The 23,012-nt window shown below is 46.3% G+C and overlaps 1 protein-coding gene and 1 long non-coding RNA gene across 9 annotated transcripts in view; one reads left to right on the top strand and one right to left on the bottom strand.

Moving 5' to 3' along the window:
* The first annotated feature begins 1,607 nt into the window (after window positions 1–1,607).
* The window catches only part of LOC105474871 (zinc finger protein 862), a 29,643-nt gene continuing 8,238 nt past the window's right edge, over window positions 1,608–23,012 (top strand). For 4 of the 8 annotated variants that reach the window (XR_011621868.1, XR_011621866.1, XR_011621867.1 and 1 more), the window contains exons 1-6: window positions 1,701–1,863; window positions 8,111–8,222; window positions 9,626–9,730; window positions 11,184–11,881; window positions 13,629–13,806; window positions 20,329–20,421. Coding sequence is in view for 5 of the 8 variants with exons in the window: in XM_011729716.3 (XP_011728018.2) it covers window positions 1,840–1,863; window positions 8,111–8,222; window positions 9,626–9,730; window positions 11,184–11,881; window positions 13,629–13,806; window positions 20,329–20,421 (1,210 nt within the window). In the remaining 3 variants the exon portion in view is untranslated. The other 4 variants (XM_024790676.2, XM_024790675.2, XM_024790673.2 and 1 more) reach the window with 4 other exon arrangements.
* LOC105474870 (uncharacterized) lies at window positions 16,550–20,198 on the bottom strand. Its single transcript, XR_982987.3, has 2 exons — window positions 20,059–20,198; window positions 16,550–16,841 (listed from the first exon to the last, which is right to left on the bottom strand). It is a non-coding gene; the product is annotated as an uncharacterized lncRNA (long non-coding RNA).

The following is a 23,012-nucleotide window of genomic DNA, read 5'->3' as shown; positions in this document are numbered from 1 at the left end:
TAACCCCCAAAAGAGAATCTGTTATAAAGACATGGATAACTCATGGGTAAAAATATAGCTCTTCAAGGTAGTGATATAGCCGAGGTGGGGAGTGGCAGGCCACTTGGAATCCATAGAGTCCTCACTGTCTGCCTTCTCCTCCACATTTCTTGTGTCTCATTCTTCTTTTTCAGTAATGCAGACTCCTCTACACTCCTCGAACAGAGTTTAGGTCTATTGTACCTTGGCCAGAAGAGCAGAGTTGGATAATGGAAAATGCTTACTTGAAGCCTGTGTAACATGGCGAAACTCTGTCTCTACTAAAAATACAAAAAACTTAGTTGGCCATTGTCTTAATCTGTGTGTGCTGCTATAACAAAATCCCTGGAACTAGGTAATTTATAAATTATGGATACTTATTTCTCATGGTTCTGGAGGCTGGGAAATCCAAGATCAAAGCACCAGTAGTGTCTGTGTCTGGTGAGAGCCTGGTCTCTGCTTCCAGGAGGGCACCTTGTTGCTGTGTCCTCACATGGCAAAAGGCAGAGGGGCACAAGGGCAAAGGGCCTAGCTAGTTCCCCCAGCATGCATGTGGTCACTAACACCTTCATGAAGGCACATCCCTGCCCTGGCCCCCTAAAAGTCTTTTTTTTTTTTTTTTTTTTCGAGACATGGCCTTGCTCTGTCACCCAGGCTGGAGTGCAGAAGCATCATCCTGGCTCACTGCAGCCTCGGCCACCCAGGCTCAAGTGATACTTCCACCTCACAAGATTATTTTATTTTATTTTTATAGAGATGGGATCTCTCACTAAGTTGCACAGGCTGGTCTCAAACTACTGGGCTCAAGTGATCCTCCTGTCTCAGCCTCCCAAAGAGTTGGGATTAGAGGTGTAAGCCACCACACTCAGACAAAACTTCTTACAAGGACACTAATCCCACCATAAGGGCCTTACCCTCACGACTTCATATAAACTTCCCAAACGCCCTATCTCCTGGGAGAAGAACACCAGTCAGTCCATTGCACCTCCCTTATCTGGCAGACCCCCACCTCTTGCTTTAATTCTGCTCAGGCATCACTTCCTCAGGAAATCCTTGACTAAGCACCTCATATCCCCCACCGCTTCACTCTAAGGTGACAAGGCGGGCTTTAATTCATGCTTTGTGCTTACCTCTTTCATGGCACTTGTCTTTGTTTTGTAATTATCTGTTTCCGGTCTGATTCCCTAACAGGTCGTGAGTCCCTTGAAGGCAAGGCCTTTGTCTCATTCAACTGTGTTCTCCCAAACCCTAGAACACGGCCTGACCCGTGGTAGGCAACCAATGATACTTTTTGAGTGAATAAAACAAAAAGTATTGCCCTCCTTAATAAAAGAAAACCTAGAACCTTCAAGGTTGACATTGGCCTTCGCGTAGCCCAATCACAGCGCTTTGCCCTTGCTGCAAGGACTAAAGGACGCCACGCGGTCGTTGCCTAGTAACTATCGCCGGAGGGAGGCGGGGAGGGCCGCAAGCGCGCCGCCGGCGTCCAATCAGGGCGTGCATTCCGGGAGCCAATAGCAGCTTCGAGAGCTGCTCACCTAGAGCCGACTACACTTCCCGTCATGCCCCGCCGCCCGGGGCTGGGCAGTGGCCGTAAAGCTGTTCGCTCGGTACGACGCGAGTCCCAGCTCAGCGCCTATCCTGGGTCCACGGGCGCTACCGCCCCCCGACGTGAGAGAGCGAAGTTCTCGGGCCGCGCTCCCTCCCTGCCTGGGTGCCCTCCCTCTCCGGGAGCCTGGGTCCCCGGGGCGGTCGCGGCGGCTGCATCCTCAGGCCAGGCCGCGGGGGGAGGGGGCGGCACGGGCCTCCGAAAGCGGGGCCATGGAGCCCAGAGAGTCGGGGAAGGTAGGACTGGAAGGCCCGGGGGCCGCCCGCTCCCTCCCGAGGATCCCTGAGCCGGGCTCGGGCGAGGCGGGGCGGCTCGGGCGGAGGCCCCGCAGATGAGCCAGGCTTGCAGGGAAGGACTCGCCGACCCGCCCTCTGTTCCCACACTTCGGCGGCCGACCCCGGGAGGGTGGCGGAGAGGAGCGGACGCGCCCGTTCGGTGTTCGCGCATCCTCCTGGAGCTGGCGAGTGGCCGCTGGGTCTATGCTGGGTTGGGTGACCCCCGAGTGTAGCGATGCGAAGGTGCTTCCTGTTTCGCCCACCACCTTCGGCATTTTGAAGAGGCCGGGCTAAGGCTTGGAGTCTGGATCGGACGCCAGTGGGAGCCGCAGGGTGGGACGCTTGAGGGCTTGGCCCTGCCTAGATCCTGCTTCCCAAGAAAGGGCTGAAAGGAGAGGGCATCTGGCATGCTTTTTGCCACTTCTGTTTCTAGGTTATGTACTTCATGGAATATCTGGGCATTGCTTAGAAACCTGTGTCATAAATGGGCTTTGGGCAAGAGGCTTTGAGTTGGAAGAAAAGGTGGAAAGAAAGTGCTTGGGGGTGGAGTTCAGGGATTTGACGGGATTGCCAGCGCTTCCAGGCCGTGTCAGCAAAGACCAGTGTGGTTGTGGGCACATTAGCTTGGAGACAGTGGCAGCCTCTTGGGACTAACATCTTTCTGGATGTTGTTTGCTGCCAGTTCTCGAGGATTGTTTCTTATTTGGCACAGAGGAGAATTCTCTCAACAAACGTTTTCCACTGTTTATTGAGTCCCTTAAAAAATTGTCCATTTAATAAACATTTGTAATCTGTGATTTGAATTGAACGAGATGCTGGAAGTATGAGGATAAATAGGAAATGATCACCTTTCTCAAGGAGCTCCCCTGCAGTTTTCACTTCAATAACTTGGACACGCCTGGAAGGGTTGTCCCACACCAAAAGAGAGAAGAGGATAATGTTCTTTTGATGCTGTAGTTTTTCCTGGGAAGACTAGGAAGGACTCTGAATTTCAAAAGAGGTGATTTCTCGCATGAGCATCTCTTCCATCCTCCCTTCCCTCCACAAGCTACAGTGATGCATTTTCCAGACACGGCACCTACAGAGTACAGGGTCCAAGACAAATAAAGCTCAACAAGGCCCAAGAAAAGCTGGAGCTTATGGGCCTTACCCTTTAGAAATATCCCCGGATTGATTTAGATTGAACCTGAATTTGAATAAAGAGGAGCAAAATGTAGGGGGAAGAAGGATTATAAAATATTGGGATTGATATTGGAATCAGTGATTTGAGGTTGATTTCCAAGCTATTCTGTTTAGTCGTAGACTTTCTTAGCCTTTAATGGGAGAAGAGAGAAATACGGTCATGCGCTGTAGAACAAGGTTTCCATCAACACGGCTGTCATGTACATTCCCTGTGACTACAGTGGGGCTGAGAAATTCCTATCACCTGGTGACATCATGATCCCGACCCTGTGTAGGCTTAGGCTAATGTGTGTGTTTGTGTCTTAGTTTTTAACAAAACTTAAAAAGTAAAAAAAAAAAAAAAAAATTTAAAATAGAAAACCTCATAGAATATAAAGAAAAATACCTTTTGTTGACGGAATGGTTTGCTAGAAAATAAATAAAAATACAAAAATATTTAAAGAAAAATATTGTACAGATGTACAATGTGTGTTTAGCTAAGCGTTATTACAAGAGTCGAAAGTTTAAAAAATTAAGTTTATAAAACAATTACAATAAGCTAGGGTTCATTTATTGAAGAAAAAAATCTTTAATAAATTTGGTGTAGCCTTAGTGTGCAGTGTTTCTAAAGTCTACAGAGGTGTTCAGTCATATCCTAGGCCTTCACATTCACTCACCCACCCACCCACCCACCCACCCAGAGCAACTTCCACTTCTGTAAGCTCCATTCATGGTAAGTGCCCAATACAGATGTACCCTTTTTTTTTTTTTGTCTTTTCTACCGTATTTTTACTGTACCTTTTCTATGTTTAGATACGCAAATACGTACCAGGTGTTACAGTTGCCTACAGTTTTCAGTACAGTAACATACTGTGCAGGATTGTAGCCTAAGGGCAAAAGGGTATACCATATAGCCTAGTTGTGTAGTAGGCTGTACCATGTAGGTTTGTGTAAGTACACTCTGTGATGTTCCACAATGACAGAATTGCCTAAGGACACATTTCCCAGAACTTATCCCCGTTGTTAAGCAATGCATGACTGTACAAACATTTTGGGAGGTGGAGGAGAAACCTGATTCCTTTTCTGGTCCAACCACTAAGTGAAACCTCAGAAACTGGAAATTTCACCCTTGATTCTAATCTTTATTTTAAGGTGTCTCAGAAAGATGCTCGCCCTTCCCAAATACAGTTGTTTTCTAATATGGGAAATGAGAACTTCATACAAGAATGAAATAAAGTAATTACAAAACCAACTGGCAGTGTAAGATGTATTGCAAATGAATGACAAGGAATAGCGGTGCTGTTCTACAGCTCCACTCTGAACAGCATTTTTATGGCTCGGAACTGGGAGACTACCTTGTGAGATAGTGATTTGGTCTATTACTAGACTCTTGGGTGCTGTTTTGTGGTCTTTATTAACTAAAAGCCATCTGAGGCCATTGGATTGATATCCCACATTGAGTGTAGGACATCTTGCCTGTCATTTCCAGAATAATGGATACGGGTCAGACTTTTCCCCACCATGCTCTATCCCATGATCCTGTTTTATTTTCTTCCCAACCCTTACCACTCAACAAAATTCTCATGTTTATTTATTTATTTACATATTTGTTGACTGTTACATCCCCGGCTAGAACAGTGGAGCAGCTCCTGGCATTTAATAGGGTCTCATTCAATAGGAATGCTTATAAAATAGCATCACTACAGGAGCCCTTTTGCTGCAAGGTGTGGGTGCTCTGAAGAACACTGCAGCCCGCCCCCTCATGTGCCCCCTGGGAGACTGTGCTGTTGATGCCCCCAAAGAGAAGTCTATATGTGTACTTGTTTCTGTATGTATTTGTTGCCTCAATGTTTCTGTTTCCTGGCCCTCTCTTATCTTTCCTGTACAAGTGACTGATACTCCTTTCTCATTTTTTTCTGAACATGGTTCTATTATTGCACCTGCATCTTAGTTGTCTGTCACCTCCTGATAGATTTTAATCTCATATCTTTGAATTACCATGCACCAAGCACATAGAAACACTTAAGTAATAAATGTGTGTTGAATGAAAAAAATGAATTAAGTGCCTATAAAATACTTTCCATATAACATGGTTGTGGGGAGAAGGGTGGTGTTGATGAAGGAAGTTTTAAAATCAACCAAGCAGCATAGATTTCTTTAACACTGGACTCTAGGGGAGATACAAAGCCTTCCTTGCTCAGGAGAAGGATGAATGCTTGGGCCAGGTGGTTAGGAAATCCTTCCTGAAAGATAACGTGAATCGCAACTTTATGGGTGGGTGGATTCTAAGTCAGTGGGAGGAAGTGGGCAGTCAGGATCTAAAGATTGGGAGTGTAGAGAGAGGAAAGGTGCGAGATAAGCTGGGTGATTGCAGTGATATGAGTGGCTGGAGGAGACGTTCTGAGTGAGGCAATGCACAGAGCTGAAGTTAGAAAGTGGGTTAGATTCAGACTGAGGGGGCTTTGGCGCTAGACTGAGAATTCAGACAGCTTTACCCTGTAGAGAGTGGGAACCGCTAAAATAAAACATGGGGAGATATTCTTTGCATTACACATAGATGAGGAACTCCTCTTGTTCATGCAGATTTGTGTTGTCTTTACATTGCTGTCACCTAGATCAGAAGGCTCTTGCTATAATATTGTTTAAGAGAGGCACCAGGCGTTAGTGTTATCACTCTTGCTGGGAAGACGCTGTTGTCCAAATGGACAGTCCTAGCCATGCTCTTTCTCAGGTGGAGCTAACGTGATGGTTCCTTGGTCCTTATTATGCTCACCTGTGCATGCCCGGGAAGGATGGGCATGAAGAGGGACCCCGGCTGTCCTGAGTCACAAGTATAATCTGGACAGGCTGCCCTTCAGTCCTGGGATACAGCAGTCGTCCTGAATCTGCCTTCAGCCTAATTTTGGGGTTATCTTCAATGCTTCCCCACATTGTCTGTCCCTAGGCTGTATCTCATGGAGACTCCTTTCCTGTTTGACCACTTTCTTTTAGTGGAGCCTGTCTTCCAGTCGGTTTTTGGAAATATTTCATTTTGCTTTGGAAGACACTCTATAGCAAATAGTTATTTAAATGTATGCATTTGGCTGTACAATTCCATTTTTGTTTTTAAAACTGTTCATACATATTCATAGACTAAAGACTGGGAGGTTATATATAAAATGTTAACGGGTTCTCAGGAAAGAAGGGTAATGAAAAGTAATTCTTTTTCAATAAAGGGAATGTGCGTGATCTTAATACAGTTTTTTCTGCTTATTTCTATTGTCCAAATTTTTTGCAGTCACCATAAGAAAAATCTATTATGATAGTGACCGGTAAGAATGATCTATGTCATTTTCCTCAAGAAATGTCTACTGTCGAGGTTAAAATCGATATTTCACCTATTTTTAAATGGCATGCTGCTATTCCCAATGTTATTTTTCTTTGGACTGAGAAATTTGTTTTTTGTTGATAATTTGATTGATTTACTTCTTTTAAAAATTTCTTTAGGTAATGTTTTCATGGCACAAAACTTAAAATGATAAACATTTCTTTTTTTTTTTTTTTGAGACGGAGTCTTGCTCTGCCGCCCAGGCTGGGGTGCAGTGGCCGGATCTCAGCTCACTGCAAGCTCCGCCTCCCAGGTTTACGCCATTCTCCTGCCTCAGCCTCCCGAGTAGCTGGGACTACAGGCGCCCGCCACCTCACCCGGCTAGTTTTTTTTTGTATTTTTTAGTAGAGACGGGGTTTCACCGTGTTAGCCAGGATGGTCTCGATCTCCTGACCTCGTGATCCGCCCGTCTCGGCCTCCCAAAGTGCTGGGATTACAGGCTTGAGCCACCGCGCCCGGCCAAAATGATAAACATTTCTACTTCTTTTTCTGTTGATTTCTTTTATAACACTTTGTTGTATGGCAGCAGTACCTTACCTCTTTGATGACTGGATGATAGGTTTTTTTTTGTTTTTTTTTTTTTTAAGTTTTTTTCTCCATGCCTCCCTTACATTTTCTTAGCAACCCCCCCCCGCCACCCCAACACCTCCCATCTGTTTTGGTCTCTATAGTCCCTGTTAGATCCTTTCCCCAAGTGTCTGATAGTCCAGTCTGCTGACATTTAGCAGTGGAAGACCAAAACTCTAATAACTGTGCTTGTGAGAGGGAGGACGGGCTTATCAGCTGGAGCCTCGTGTAAAGAACCTGGGGAGGCATTTGTTGGGGCACAGCCCTCCCCTAGTTCTCATTCCATTGGGCTGCCTGCCTGCCCTCCTGTGCTAGAGGTTTCCCGTGCTGGAAGATACCAAGCTTTTGAGGATGCAGAGTGTACCTTGGGTGGTTCTCCGCTTTGCCTGCTGCCGGGCGAGGATTTGATTTTCTTCGATCTGCTGAGTGACTGCTTTTTCATCTGCTTCTCGGTTTCCAAGAGCATATTGCTGTCGTCTCCTTGTTGTGCCCCCTATTATAGTGGGGGTTTTGTTTGGGGGATGGGCTTTTAAATTAACAGGGAATAAACCAAATTAAATGGGCTTGTTTAATCTGCCGTCTTAATCTGGAACTCCTCCAAGCACTTTCTGAACTCCCTGCCCCACAGAGCCCCTTTACAAGCCACACGGGATGTAGATCTCAGCCCCAAAGCATTGCCTGTTTTCATCATTCACAGACATAGTTCTAAATGACTTTCAGCTATTTTTAGAAATCGGACACATCTTCCTAAGTGAAGGTTTACCATGTTTAAGGTTCCATGAAAGAATGTGCCCTAAGTTGTTGCCCAGCCCCTGGCTGAGAAGGAACGGGCGTGTGGGAGGCGGGTGAAGAGCACGCAGGGAGGGGACGGAGAAGCTCCTAAGCCAGCTCCTTCATGGGTCAGTTTCGTTTCAGCGCATGGCACTTCCCGGAAGAAACGAGTCTCGTTCTCACTGTGATCTGTACCCAGGTGGGGAGATATGGGGTGTGGGCCTTGCATGTAAATTGACAACACCCCTTCCCATGCAGGGTACCCTCAGGTGGTCAGGAACACTTTTGGAAGATAAATCTAAGGAAGAGGGTGGTACTTAGCAGCTGTCATTTTCCTTTCAGGCTCCTGTGACGTTTGATGACATCACTGTGTACTTACTCCAGGAGGAATGGGTGCTGCTGAGCCAGCAACAGAAGGAGCTCTGTGGTTCCGACAAGCTGGTGGCACCACTGGGTATGGGTGCCCATCCACATCCCTGCCACCATCAATCTAGATCAGCATTCCCAACCTCATCTGTGTCAGGAACACTGGAGAGAGTTTTCTGGAATCCAAGCATTTGTCTAGGCATCTTTATACCACCTATCTGCTCGATCCCGTATCTACCTTAATTGCATGCAAATTCACACATCACCGTTTCTCTTCTCCCCATAAAATGGTCAAGAGAAGTGGGGCAATCTGGCAGGCCTGGGCTAGACTCCTGGGTCTGTCTCCTGGTGCCTCAGAATGCCCCAAGGGGCCAGGAGGGAAACTCGGAAGCTAGGCCTGTGGATCTGTGGAGCCCGTAGGACGCTGGAGGTAGGAAGCAGTGGTGGCAAGAGCATCACATTTGCAATGTGGAAATCTGATCTCAATCCCAGCTCTCCACTGGATACTTGAGTGCCTTTGGCCTTTTTAAGCCTGAATTTCTATCTTAGGGTTATTGTAGAGATTTAGTGAGATAAAACAGTTTAAGAGTTTGCACAAGTGTATTTTTCATCTCGTCTATTTTTTGAATGCTCTTTCCTTTGATTCTTTGGGTAGACTTTCTGTGCCAAGGACAGAGGTAGTTGGTTGTATTTCAACATGTGTGTACAGATATGCACTGTTGACTGATTGCAAGTTGATGACTGTCTACCATGCTTTTCTTATTTCGTCTTGGCTGCTGTGTAAGGCATAGTAGAAGCCACAATCTCAGCATTTTGTGGGTGGAAGGACTGCAGCTGGGTTGAGTCTTCCTGTGCCAGCTAAAAGAGTTTGAAAACCACTGATTCTTCCAAACCAGAAGTTGCAAAGTAGCAGCTCATGGGCCAGATACGGCTCACTGCTTGGAGTTTTGATTTGCTTTGTTTTTTGACTTTTGTTTCTTTTGTTTGGCTTCTTTAAATTGCCAATATTTAGTTATTAGGAGTTTTCACATAAGAATATGGATTTCTGGCATCTCTTGACAAACAGGACGGTGTGGCAGGGCTGAGCCTGCATCCCGAGTGGCAGCCCTTCTGCAGCTGAGTAGCTACTGTTCCCTTACGTCTTGCAGGTTGCCACAGCCCCTGAACTTGGCCTGGTTTCCTCTGTTATATTACCAGGCTGGCCCCTCTCAGCATTTGGGTTTCTGACCCATAGTTTTTATACCTGTTTAGCCTCCTTTTGCCCTCATTCCTTTCTCCTAGTCTCCTATTCTATTAAGGGCCTCACAGATACGAGTTTCTAAACCACTGAACCACTGTGCTGAACCACCAAGACTCCTACTTTCCTCCTTGGCCCCTTATTTCACCATGCCGAGAGATGTCGCAGACAGATACCTCCTTCGTGCTGTGACCCAGAGCCAGGTCTTCATAGTGCTTTTCTCTCTCTCTCTCTCTTTTTTTTTTTTCACTCAGGACCAACTGTTGCCAACCCTGAGCTGTTTTGTAAGTTCGGACCAGGGCCAGAGCCATGGCTTGGCAGTGTCCAGGGCCAGAGGAGCCACCTGGAGCATCACCCAGGTGAGTGTGGACCTGCACTCAGGGGCAGGTGCTTGGCTGGAGAGGGAGCAGGGGCAGCTCCAGGACTCCAGGCTCATCCTCTGCCCTCCCTGTTCGCCACCAACTGACACTGCTGTTCTCCTCCCAGGTGTCATCTGATTAATATCTAAATATACACACTGCCCCTAATGTCCTTCTCCAACCTCTCATCTCCCATTGTCTTATTTCTACCCAGGAGAATATGTTTATTTATAATTATTATAAGTTCCATGAAGGCATGACTTTGTCTTATTTACTACCATATTCCTAGTGCTTAGAACAATACCTGGCACCCAGCTGTTGCACAATAGATAATCGCTGAATGAATGAATGAACAGCTGTCTGTTAAGTTCTAGGGATTTATCTTTTCTTCCCTCTTTTGATAAGACCCTCCTGTTCAAGGGTTGGCTTAGCCAGGCCAGATGACATCTTGTCATTATGTAAAATAGCCGAGTTAACCCAACTCCTGCTGTGGGAGAAGAGGGAGGTGGGGAGCAAGATCCTATGTGAATCAAATCACAGAAGTTTGTTTTCCCTTGTGATTTCTCTCAGACCACAAGGAGCTCTAGACACCTTTGTGACTCTGGAAAGTATCATAGAGACAGATTTGTTTTGTTTCATTTCTCCTTGCTTGGCTCTTATTTTGAGCCTTCTGACTCTTTATTAACAGCTTCATGCCCTTACAGTTTTGTAGACCAGTCTGTTGGCCTGGCACAAAAAATGTTGAGTCCTCAGCCACTGGGCATTGGAACTGATGTTGGTACGTAAGAAATGGTTCCACAGGAGTTAGAGTCGTTTGAGTTGCATTTCATCTACGTGAATAAAGAAACTTCTAGTTCAGCTTGAAGAAAAAAGATGTGAGGTCATGAGAGTCCTCATCTGTTTGAAGGTTTGTGTTATAAGAGAGGAATTAGACTTGAGTTTCTCTTGAGGACTGGGTCAGCATCCAGTATTTTGAGGTAAAAGTATCCAAAGATAGATTATAGCTTAAGGAAAACTACCTGGGGATGAAAACTGCCTGCCCAGGAGATAGGTAGCTGTCTTCCCCTGGAGTTGCGGTATGTGGCTTTAGTGATCTTTTTTAAATCCTATGTTCTATTATGTTAGTGTTCTTATCCATAAATAAATTTTGACTCCTGAAGATTGTACGTTTCATAGATCAGATTGCAAAGATCTCCTTTTGGCTGGTTGTATCTGTCCTTTAAATTAAAAAAACCAAAAGGACGGGGAGGGTTCCGTAAAGCCCATCCCTTTGGCTTTCTTCTGGATTAGGTGAGGGAAGGGCCTGCAGACTTGGCCAGGACTAGAAGAAAATTCAGGTGTGTGTGTTTGCTTTCCGCTTTTCATATTTGAGGTTCTTCAGAGCTACTGTGAGTTGCAGTGGCTCTAACTACAGGATTTTAAAGCAAATCCCTTCCGTCCCTGTTCTCTAAAGGAAAAAAACAGATGGGCTACATGGAAGACATGGGCGTGCAAGGTCCCACCAGGGAGAGTGGACAGTCCCTGCCGCCTAAGAAGAAAGCCCGCCTTTCCCACCTCAGTACGTGCAGTGGACACATCGAGGGAGACTGGGCAGGAAGAAACAGGAAACTCCTGAAGCCCCGGTCCATCCAGAAGTCATGGTTTGTGCAGTTTCCGTGGCTGATCGTGAATGAGGAGCAGACGGCTCTGTTCTGCTCTGCTTGCCGAGAATACCCCTCCATCAGGGACAAACGGTCAAGACTAATAGAAGGTTATACAGGACCATTCAAGGTGGAGACTCTCAAATACCACGCCAAGAGCAAGGCCCACATGTTCTGTGTCGATGCCTTGGCAGCAAGGGACCCCATCTGGGCAGCCCGGTTCCGGAGCATCAGAGACCCATCTGGAGATGTCCTGGCCAGCCCGGAGCCACTCTTCACGGCAGATTACCCCATATTCTACCCCCCAGGGCCTCTGGGAGGCTTTGATAGCATGGCTGAGCTCCTGCCAAGCTCAAGAGCTGAACTAGAGGACCCTGGGGGGAATGGAGCAATTCCTGCTATGTATCTGGACTGCATTTCAGATTTGAGGCAAAAAGAAGTCACTGATGGCATCCACAGCTCCTCAGACATTGATATTTTATGTAATGATGCAGTAGAATCCTGCATTCAGGTAATATGTTTATAATGATGGCTGTATCTTACAGAGAAGGATTCTATACTGAGAACAATGTATATCCAGGCTAATGATGGAAAAAAGAATACTAGCAATAACCCACTGCTGACATCATAATGTTAGCATATACTAACATGCTTATCATGGACTAGGCATTGTTTTAGATGCGTCACATGTATTATCTCATTTAATTTGGACAACAGCCCTATTATTATCTCCTTTTTGCAAATAACAAAACGTAATTAGTGAGACAGAACATTTCTACTTCCGGTATAAAGGAAACAATAATCTTTATTCAGAATCCAAAATAAACACAGATCTCAAGAAATAATCTACAACCACAGAACAATCACAGAGCCCTTAAATAGTTGATATTTAAATTTGTTTTGTTTAAGAGACAGGGTGTTGCTCTGTCACCCAGGCTGGACTGTGGTGTGATCATAGCTCACTGCAGCCTTTACTTCCAAGGCTCAAGCAATGCTTCCCACTCAGCCTCCCAAGTAGCTGGGACCACAGGTGTGTGTCTCCACACCTGGATAATTTTTTATTTTTTGTAGAGATGGGAATCTCACTATACTGCCCAGGCTGGTCTTGAACTCCTGGGCTCAACCAGTCCTCCCCTCTCAGCCTCCCCAAATGCTAGGATTACAGATATGATCTACCACACCTGTCTAGTATTTTTTACAGTTTAACTTTAACTTTGAAGTCATGTTGCACTTTTAAACATTGCAGTTTTTCACACGTGTTGTTTGACGTAATGTTTCTGATGTTGCTGTGAGGCCAGTAGAGCAAGTGCTATTAAACTCATCTTGTTGGAAGAAAACAGACTTTGGAGCAAGTGACATGTCCGGGGTTCTAGAGCTCTTATAGTCAGTGCCAGAGTCTGCCCAGAGTCCTGAGCTGCCAGTCCATGCTTTCCTTCCACTCCCCACAGCACTGCTGGGCACTAAGTACTCTAGCGCCCACCTTAGGTTTCCTTTGTAGTTAGCGAATGCTTTGGAAAGTTGTCCTGTAAGGAAACTGTGTTCATTGGAAGCTTCCCCATTTCTCACCTATTGCATAGAAGTAGAATTTTACAACAAATCATTTTTAACTCCCCTCCAGGAGTCTGGCGAGAATAACTCGGAGATTCCTCCTAGAGCTGGCATCATAAGGAATCCAGTTCAACTGCGTAAACTCTCATTTTTCCAAAATCCAGAAAAACAGCATAGCTCATTTCTTTTCCTATTCCTGACCTTTTTTAGTGTTAGAAGCTAATAAACAGATCTAACCTTTTATCATCTGAATTCCTTCAGCAGTGAGGCATGTGTAAACCAGTTACTGGTCGTAAGCATCTTTAACTATTTTGACCACCTCTTCGTTCCCATCCCATTGGGAAATCTTAGCAGGTGCTCTTAGAGGCACATGGTCACCTTTTAGTTGTAGGTGACCAGGAGGCGGCTCTCAGGACTCTGAGGACAGCATGCAGTGAGAGGCTCTGCCCAGCTGCCTCTTCTTTCCATATGCTTTCATTTCCGCCCAGGAGATCCTAGGATCTAGCCGAGTCTCACTTGGTTTTAACTTACTAATTATGGCCTCCTGAATTTGATTCTTTGACTTTCAATGGATAAATTCATTCCTCTGAGTGCATCTGGGCCTCTTGGTGAGCTTCCCAGGATAAATAGGGCTTCCAAAGGCCCCAGAAGTGTTGCGCGGGCATCTGGCTTGGCAGGCGGTGCTGAGTGGCCGCTGCTGTTTGTTCCAGGACCCTTCTGCAGAGGGGTTGTCGGAGGAGGTTCCTGTGGTGTTTGAGGAGCTGCCGGTGGTGTTCGAGGATGTGGCAGTGTATTTCACCCGGAAGGAGTGGGGCATGCTAGACAAGCGGCAGAAGGAGTTGTACAGAGACGTGATGCGGATGAACTACGAGCTGCTGGCATCCTTAGGTAAAGACGCACCAAGCCTCTTATTCGCCACCCTCATTTGACTTGGGAAGCCCACAAGGGGAGCTGAGGCTTGTGGTTATCTTCCCATTCCTGCCCCCTCCCCGTGCGTAGGCAGAGACCAATCCTGGCTTTTGCACCTCAGAACTCCCCTGCTTGGCGTAACCGTGCTTTATCACCTTCTCATCCACCCATCTGTCCGTCCATTCATCCCCCACCAGACATTTTGGAGTACCTACTATGTGCCAGAGGAGCACAGCTGATCCGTGGTCTCTGCTTTCAAGGGCCTAGCACATTTGTGGGAGAGAGAGACATTTTAATAAGAAACTATAAACTAATACAGTCTCCCATAAAAGAGCTTCCAGAAGAGTACCCGGGCTACTGAAGAAGAGGGATCTGGTTTCCTGGGCATTGGTGGGAGGGATCAGGAAGCCTTTATAGAGTAGGAAATGTTTTAATTGAGTTCAAAACCAGGTGGACCAGGAGGCAGGGCATTGAACCATGATGGAGGGGACGGCCTGGCAGAGCCACCCCTATCTGTGCAGCCCAGGGCTGAGGCTCCTGCATCCTGGCCAGGTGCCGGCAAGGGCTGGCAGCCTTCAGCATGGGAGCCATGGGGTTTGGACCTTGGCAGATTAGGAAGACGGCAGTGCTTATTACTCCTCGGGATGGTGCTCTCCTCTCCTGCATCTGCTGTTTTATCCTCTCTTTGCCTCTTTCTGGCAGTTAGCAAGGTTAACTTCCATCAAGATGGAAAGACAACTTTTTTTGTTGGAGACAGTCTCCCTGTGTCGCCCAAGCTGGAGTGCAGTGGCGCGATCTTGGTTCACTGCAACCTCTGCCTCCCAGATTTAAGAAATTCTCTTGCCTCAGCCTCCTGAGTAGCTGGGATTACAAGTGTGTGCCACCATGCCTGCCTGGCTAATTTTTGTATTTTTAGTAGAGACGGGGTTTCACCACGTTGGCCAGGCTGGTCTCAAACTCCTGACCTCAGGTGATCCACCTGCCTTGGCCTCCCAAAGTGCTAGGATTACAGGTGTGAGCCAGCACACCTGGCCAACTCTTCATCTTCTACATCTTTTATGTATTTCTGTACTAACATACATGGTAACAGAAACCTTGTGGAACAGGCTATTGTACATAACTAAGGAGTTCCAGCAGCAACCTGTGTTGTGACTTCTGCAGAACAGGAAGTAAGAAGTCTGTGACTTGATTGATGTCATAGTCCCTTGTGTATACTGCACTTTTGGGCGCAGCTAAGATCTGGATTATTTTCTAAACATCCTTGACTTATATACATCTTTTTGTCATTGTTCATAATTTTTAAATGGCTCCCCAAACATTCAGAAGTGACTTAAATTAATTATTTTGTGGTGACAGAGGTTTTGTCATCATGCCCTAGGTTAGGAGTATCTCTTCAAAGAGCATCACTGCCTCTGCTGTGCTGAAGAGCAGTGAGAGTGAGGGCGAAATTCACACCTGTTTTAAAAATGCACACCCTCTCCAAAAAGTTGGGTTTTCCTTCAGAGTAATTGGCACTAGCGACTCAGTTTCACTGTGAAGCCCCCGGGCGATTGTGAAAGTACCGGGCAATGGTGTTGCCGGCCCAGGGCAGCTTCTCCAGCAGTGCAGGGAGGGCTGGCCAGGATTGTTTAGCCTGTGCCTGTTCCCTCACATTTTGTGTCTTGATAGAGCATGATCTAAACATTTTATCATTTTCTTTTTCATTTAGGGGAAATCTTAGCTAACTAAGGTCTTTAAGTTTTATTTGGATGAACAAAAAATATAATCAGAGGGAAGGGAACTCATTTTCCTTGAGGGTCAGAGGCAGGAATCAGAAAGGCTTTCTAGGGGCTGGGCCTGGCCTCTCCAGTTGTCCATGAAATTGAGACAGGTGTGGGAGTCTAGAAACGGAGTTGCATGTGTGTGATTCCTTTCAGTTACTTTAACTGGATCTCTGGTTATCCTTTATCCCCCAATTTAAACAGTTCTTCATGTTTGAGATATCAAAGCATCTTAAGGAGCCTGGAGACTATGGGCAGGGCCTGGCATAAGCTATTTGTATATTTAAAAGTGATATATAGTAGTATTAAATTGGGATATAAGGTAGTGTTAAAACATAGTGGAGATTCTGTAATTGTTATTATTATTTTTACTTTGGCTCTTTTTTTAATTTCCCACACTTTAGCCTCCATAACAAATGCTTTAAGAGTTGAAAACCAAATATTCTTTTGCATTATCTTTTAAATATTTTTTGCAAATAGAACACAAAACTTCTTCTTGGGGTAAACTCAACTTTGTTTTGTGTGTGTGTGTGTGTGTGTGAGAGAGAGAGAGAGAGAGAGAGAGAGAGAGACAGGCTCTCACTCTGTCGCCCAGACTGGAGTGCAGTGGTGCCATCATAGTTCACTGTAACCTTGAACTCCTGGGCTCAACCAATCCTCCTGCCTTAGCCTCCCAAGTAGCTGGGACTACAGGCGCATGCCACAACACCTAGCTAATTTTTAATTTTTTTTGTAGAGTTGGGGTCTCACTTTGCTGCCCAGTCTGGTCTCAAACTCCTGGACTCAAGTAATCCTGCTGACTAAGCCTCCCAATGTGTTGAATTACAGTGTGAGCCACTGCACCTGGCTTGCCATATCCGATGAAGTCTATTGCTTCTTCCCAAAAAGAAGCCAGAAATCTCAATTACATCCCACTGTTAAGAAACTAATATTTGTCATTAACAGAAATAGGCCAACATAGGGACTATGTGGGTAGCCCTTGCTTTTATTTGTAAAGGTGTCATCGTATGCTGAGTGGCTAGTCACTCACTGCAGGCAGGCAGTTTCTTGTCCACAGGAGAAGTCGGTAACTACAGCCAGGCCTTGCTGAACTGGGGGAAGGCATTGTGTCACTCATGGAAACCAACATTGAGTGGGAGGACCCTAAAGAAGATGAGCAAGGGAGTTCGAGTCCCCCAGCAGGTGGTGTCTGGGAAGCCAGCTTCTCCACGGCAGGGCATGTGATGATGGCCTCCAAGTGGGGGCAGCCAGGAGCTAGACAGAGAAGAACCAAGGTGAGGGGCTAGAGTGGCAGCATCTATTTACTTATTTGTTTGTTTGAAATAGGGTCTCTCTATATTGCCCAGTCAGGACTGAAACTCCTGGGCCCGGGTGATCCTCCTGCCTCAGCCTCCTGAGTATCTGCAGAATGGATTCATGGGATAGGGCCTGCTGGCCTTTGGTGAAGTTGGCCTGGAAGGATGAGGAGTCCTTTGTAGGCCAAACCATTGTTATGGACTGTTAGGGAATGTGGGTGTTTGTGGGTGTGTGCATGTACTCGCGACAGTTATGTGCCCTCGTTCTTTTTCTATTACTAAGTCATAGAAAAGGCTGAAAATTCCCCTCTGTTTCATTTGTTTGGAAGGGAACAAAAAGGTTTTGATAATATGTAGGCTGCAGCTTCAGAGAGGTACCATCAGGGTACGGTATTCCTGGGGCCAGGGTGGTGGTGCCAGCGGCAGTCAAAGGTGGACAGTCCTCAAAGGGAATATAAATGGAGGCAAACAGATTTGGGAACATTTGGTCCCTGTTTGTTTTGAATTTTTCTTGTTAAATATTTCTGCCGGGTGTGGTGGCTTACACTTGTAATCTCAGCACTTTGGGAGGCTGAGGCAGGTGGATCACCTGAGGTCAGGAGTTCAAGACCAGCCTGTCCAACATGGCAAGACCCTGTCTCTACTAAAAATACAAAAATTAGCCGGGCGTAGTGGTGCACGCCCGTAGTTCCAGCTACTCGGGAGGCTGAGGCAGGAGAATCGCTTGAACCCGGGAGGTGGAGGTTGCAATGAGCCAAGATCGTGCCACTGCACTCCAGCCTGGGCAACAGAGCCAGACTCCATCTCAAAAAAAAAAATGGCTCACGCCTGTAATCCCAGCACTTTGGGAGGCCGAGGCGGGCGGATCACAAGGTCAGGAGATCGAGACCATGGTAAAACCCCGTCTCTACTAAAAATACAAAAAATTAGCCAGGCGCGGTGGCGGGCGCCTGTAGTCCCAGCTACTCAGGAGGCTGAGGCAGAAGAATGGCGTGAACCCGGGAGGCGGAGCTTGCAGTGAGCCAAGATCGCGCCACTGCACTCCAGCCTGGGCGACAGAGCGAGACTCCGTCTCAAAAAAAACAAAACAAAACAAAAAAACAAAACAAAACAAAACAAAAAAACAAAATGACAGTCCCCTGTCCCACCTTTCTCTTTTACGAAGTCCTCTTCCCCAGAATCTTGTAGCTGTTTCTTCCAGTAATTTGCCGCATTCTTTCTAAATAACGTATGTGGACATCATCTTAGAGGGGATGGACTCCAGCAGGACGTGCTCATAAAACAGTTGCATCCTCCCGCTCACCACTGAGCATGTCAGCTCTGGGGGCCTTTTCTTTCTCACCCTCTGGGTTCAATCTAGGCAGGGCCCAGAATTTTTTCTTGTCACACTCAAATAACATAAAATCTTCCTGGTCTAATTTCAATGAGTGCAATGCCTGGTACAAAACTCTTCAAAAGTGTCCTGATCAAAAAAAGACTGAGTAAGGCCAGCAAACTACCTCAATTAAAGGAGACTGAAGAGGGGTGACAACTTGAGTGCATGATGCTAGGACAGATGCTGGGCTACAGAGACATTTTGGGGACAAGTGAAGAAATTTAGTGTGAACTGTAGATTAATAATAGTATGATATCAGTGTTGAGTTTCCTGGTTTTGATCATTATAACTCTGGTTGTATAAGACACCTTTGCTTTCTGCTGCCCCATTTCAAATGACTGCAGACTCATGTATTATCTCACAGCTCTGCAGGTCGGGAGTCCAGGTGGGCCTGACCAGGTTCTCTGCTTAGGGTCTTAGCCCAAACCAAGGGGCGGACAGGCAGGCTCCTGTCTGGAGGCTCTGAGCTCACTTACGCTGTTGCCGGAATCTAGCTCCTTGTGATTCTCCTGCTGCCTGTCAGCGGGGAGCACTCTTAGCCCAGAGGCTGCTCTCGGGTGCTTCCCTGTGGCCCCCTCTGTGCTCAGGCCGGCAGCAGTGTGTGGAATCGTCATGTGCTTTGAAGCTCTGACTTCCCGGTCTGCTGCCAGCTGAGAACAGCACCAGCTTTTAAAGAGCTGTGTAACTAGGTCGGCACCACCAGCTAATCTCCCTTTGCTGTGCAAGGTAACGTGATGACAGTGTGACCTCTCATCCTGTTCAGAGTGCCCTCACCTCAAGGGGAAGGGGTTAAGCCAGGGTGAGGGCCCTGGAGCCCATGTTCGAATCCCACCTACCACCTGTTAAAGGGTCCTTTTTCGTTGGGCAATACACATGAAGTACTTAGGAATAAGGGGGGCATGCAAACAATTTACTCTCAAATAGTTCACAAAAATATTGTAGCTATATGTATAGACCGAGCAGGGGAGCGTGCCTGTGAGCTCACAAGCATGCCAGAATACATGGGGCAAAATGTCAATGATTGGAGTTCCTTGTGTTGTTCAATCTTTTCTGTAAATTTGAAATTATATCAGAAATTTACCAAAAGGAAAATGTAGGAAACAAAAGCCCCGTCTCTGTGTAGTGGCAGAAAATCTGGACTTCACTGAACACTCGATTCTTGCCTTCCCCGCCTCAACCCGCTGCAGGTGTGGAATCTGGACCCATGCCATAGGAAGACAGGGCTCCTCTTCTCCCACCCCCTGCGGGTTTCAGAATTTCTGACTCATCCTCAGTGGGAATGGCATTGGTGGGTGGGTGGGAGAGGTGTGAGAAAGGTTTCACTTGACGTGTAATCTGACACCAGCTACTTAGAGCCGTAGTCCTTTAAAGCTGGTTCTCTTGTTTGGGCGTTTGTGGGTTCTGCAATACCCCTGGCCAGGCACTGAGACCCTCTCGCTTGCAGTTACCTGGACATGGGTGAACGTCTGCCCTGGCAGCCTGTCCATATAGGCACCTTCACAGGGGAGCATCACACCAGTAGCCAGCCGTCACGGGCAGGCCCCACAGACAACGCCAGGCCTCTTCTCATTCCCCACGTGGCCCACATCTGAACCATGGGAGCACTTCCAGACCTTGCGCTGTCACAGATCTGGGCGTGTAGGCCATTCTCCACATGGCCACCTCCAGGGCACCCCGTGGCTACCTTAGTCTTACCCAGGCCTGGACTGGTGGCCCCTCACAGCTCCCAGAGATACAGGTCAGGTTAAGGGAAAGGGCACACCCACCGCTCCCCATAGTCAGAGAGAGAGGCTCACAATACCTTTGACAATGCTTTCCAGAGACATCCCTGGTGCCCAGCTTCCTGGCTCCTTCAGGCTCAGCTCTGTGACTCCTCTCGATGGGTGCAGGGTGGAGCCACAGCCCCCGGCCCTCAGCCATTCTCTTTCCAGGTCATGTGTCTGTGTCTGACTTTGGAATGCAGAAGAGCTGGCTCCTACTTTTGGAGGCTTTCGGCCAGAGCAGGCATCCAGAATCACACTTTAATACCCTGTGGCCTATGTTTATTCTATTCCTGATTTATTGATTTTAGATATTCTGTTGATTCCTACTGTGGAAGATGGAGATACGGCCCTGTTACATCACCTGGGCCCCCACTTCTCTTCCCTCCATCCTCTCAGAACAGGTACATCATACTTTTTTGGTTAAATTAGTATCAATTATTTGCCCAGTTATGATTATGTATGATTTACTGCTGAACAAGGTGGTGCATTGTGATGGTGTTTCCTTCATTGTCGGACTCTTCCCCCTCGAATTGGAAAATTTTTTCTTTTTTACTCTTTCTTTACCCTCATCAGTTCTTCCCAGACTCTCCAGTGGAATTATAAAACTCCTCCGAAGAGTCTTTTCCACGTGATGGGACATCCTGTGATCTCTCCATTTCATTCTTTCTCTGGAGACTTCGCTCCCAGGGTCTTCTCCTCCCCTGCTCTGTCTAACCTAGGCAGCCTTTAGGCCTGCGGCACACCTGTGCTCTGAGATGTGCCTTTGTCTCTCCCCCATTTCCCGAGTCTGTCTCTTCTTTTGTGGTTGACATCTTCATCTTGTTCGTGTACGTCTTCCAGTGGCTTCCTAAGGAAGGGTGCAGGGGAGGCCTTCTTTCTGTGATGCATCCTGTCTAAAAACATCCTATTCTTCCCTCACGATTCAGTGATAACTTGTTTGGGCCTAGGATTCTAGGCTGGAAATATTCTTCCTCAGCATTCTGAAAGCATTGCCCTTTTAGGTTTTATGGGTGCTGTTGAGAGGTCTAGTGCCTTCTTATTTCAGAATCTTTGAACACGACTTAATTGTTCTACTCCAAAAGCTTTTGAAATTGATTTCAGTTTTCTCAGATTTTTAATGATATGTCTTGATGTTTTATATAAAGTGTGTTTTTAATCTTTTGTTTTGGGTGTCTGGTGTTTCTCTTCCTTGTGGAAACTGGTCTTTTCCTGTTTGGGAAAATTTTCTTGTAGGATTTCCTCCTATCTATTTTCTCTTTTCTTTCTTCCAGAAACTCCCTTCTATTAGTTTGATATCGGACTTCCTGGATTGAGTCTTTGGTTTTCTGTGTGTTTCTTTTTCTCCTATTTTCTGCTTTTATCTTTTCTATACTACTTTCTTGGACATTTCCTCCAGTTTATTTTCTGACGATACTATTTGTTTTTTATTCTATTGGGTTTTTTTTTTTAGTTTCTAAGCACTCTTATTGCCTCTTTCATGAATGGCTATCATGACTTTTCTTTCTTGGGAATATTAATTCTCATTATTTTGAAGTTTTGTTTTGCTTCCTGCTGTATTTCAAGTTCTTTTAAATCTTTTCCTACTTGTTTTGGTTTCTCTCTTTCATGTTAGAGGCTTTTCTTAAATAATTTTTTCCAGGTTCATTCCTATGTAGAAGTAAGCCTTTACAAATGGGCTGGAAGCCCTGTGCATGGTTGTAGGCCTGTGCGTGGCTGGGAAGCATCAAGAGTAGGTTTCACTTTCCACTGTAGGGTGACCAGCTGTAAACCCAGATGTCTTACTGAAGAACCCACAAAAGTCAGTGTCCATAGATCTTTTGAGGGGAGAGGGAAGGGCAATTCCATTTTTCCGAAGAAAACGCTTCCTGTCTCTTGTTTGGAGGGTATGATAAGCCCAGCCAGCATTCTTGGAGTCGAGCACCGCACCCCTCAGTCCATAGACATGACTCAGTCTCCCTGCCTTCAGTATGCACCACCCCTTCACCTTTCTGTGTACGTGGTATCTGGGATCTGGAGCCTTTCTGGGTAAGTTTTTCTGTAGACCGAACCTCTATTCTCCTCTGGGGTGTGGTGGTGGTGGTTCCTGGTTTCCTGGCATAGGTAAGAGGATCTGGGATTGATCAGATCTCTGTCAGACTTGAGCCAGTCCGCTGCTCCCGCCTATTCCCCACCCACCACCTTCTCCCATATCTGGTGCCTGCAGTTTCTGAATCTTTCTGGGATTCTCTGGTACCAGCCAACTTGCTTCTCCTTGTTAACCCATCTGTAGGCATTTGGTGTTCAGCTCTGTTCGTTTCTCTCTCTTTTGTCTCCTTTCCTTCCAAAAAATGGATTTGCATTCCTAATCCAATTTCTCTTGGTCTTATACCTCATTTTGTTATTATTATTCCTTTGACCTCATTTTAGAGATATTTTAAGAAGAATATATGTTCAATCTAACACACTTTAGTAATTATTTATATTTTTATTAGTAAATACGTAGATATTCACACACACATATATGTATCATTATATATATAAATATATTCAAATGATCCAAAGATGAATGGTGGGAACCAGCCTCCCTTTTCCCTTGTCCTTCAGTTCCTCTCCAGGAGCACCCACAGGCCCAGTTGCTCGTGTGGCCCTCCACAGAAAGTTTATGCACACATTCACACAGACATGCACAAAAGCATGATGTAGATAGTGATGGATTTTATTTTCAATAGAGGAAATGGTTTATTTGCATACCCCTGAACAATATTCCTATTTTAAGTAAAGGGCAGTGCTTAATCCAAAGACCCAAATCTCCTTTAGTCAGATTTCAGGCTCCATTGCAGATGGTAGGTATTTCGGGGGGCCTCCAAGTGCCCCTTTCAAAAACCCATGTAGTTGGTCACCTTCACAGAGGCCGGGCAGAGGGGCACATAGGTGGGCCAGCTGTGGGGACAGAGGGGCATATGCGTGGGCCAGCTGTGGGGGCAGAGGGGCACATGTGTGGGCCAGCTGTGGG

Source organism: Macaca nemestrina, chromosome 4, assembly GCF_043159975.1.
Source record: "Macaca nemestrina isolate mMacNem1 chromosome 4, mMacNem.hap1, whole genome shotgun sequence".
Lineage (NCBI taxonomy): Eukaryota > Metazoa > Chordata > Mammalia > Primates > Cercopithecidae > Macaca > Macaca nemestrina.
The sequence above is the reverse complement of the archived record's forward strand: the minus strand, read 5'-3'. Positions and strand labels throughout refer to the sequence as shown.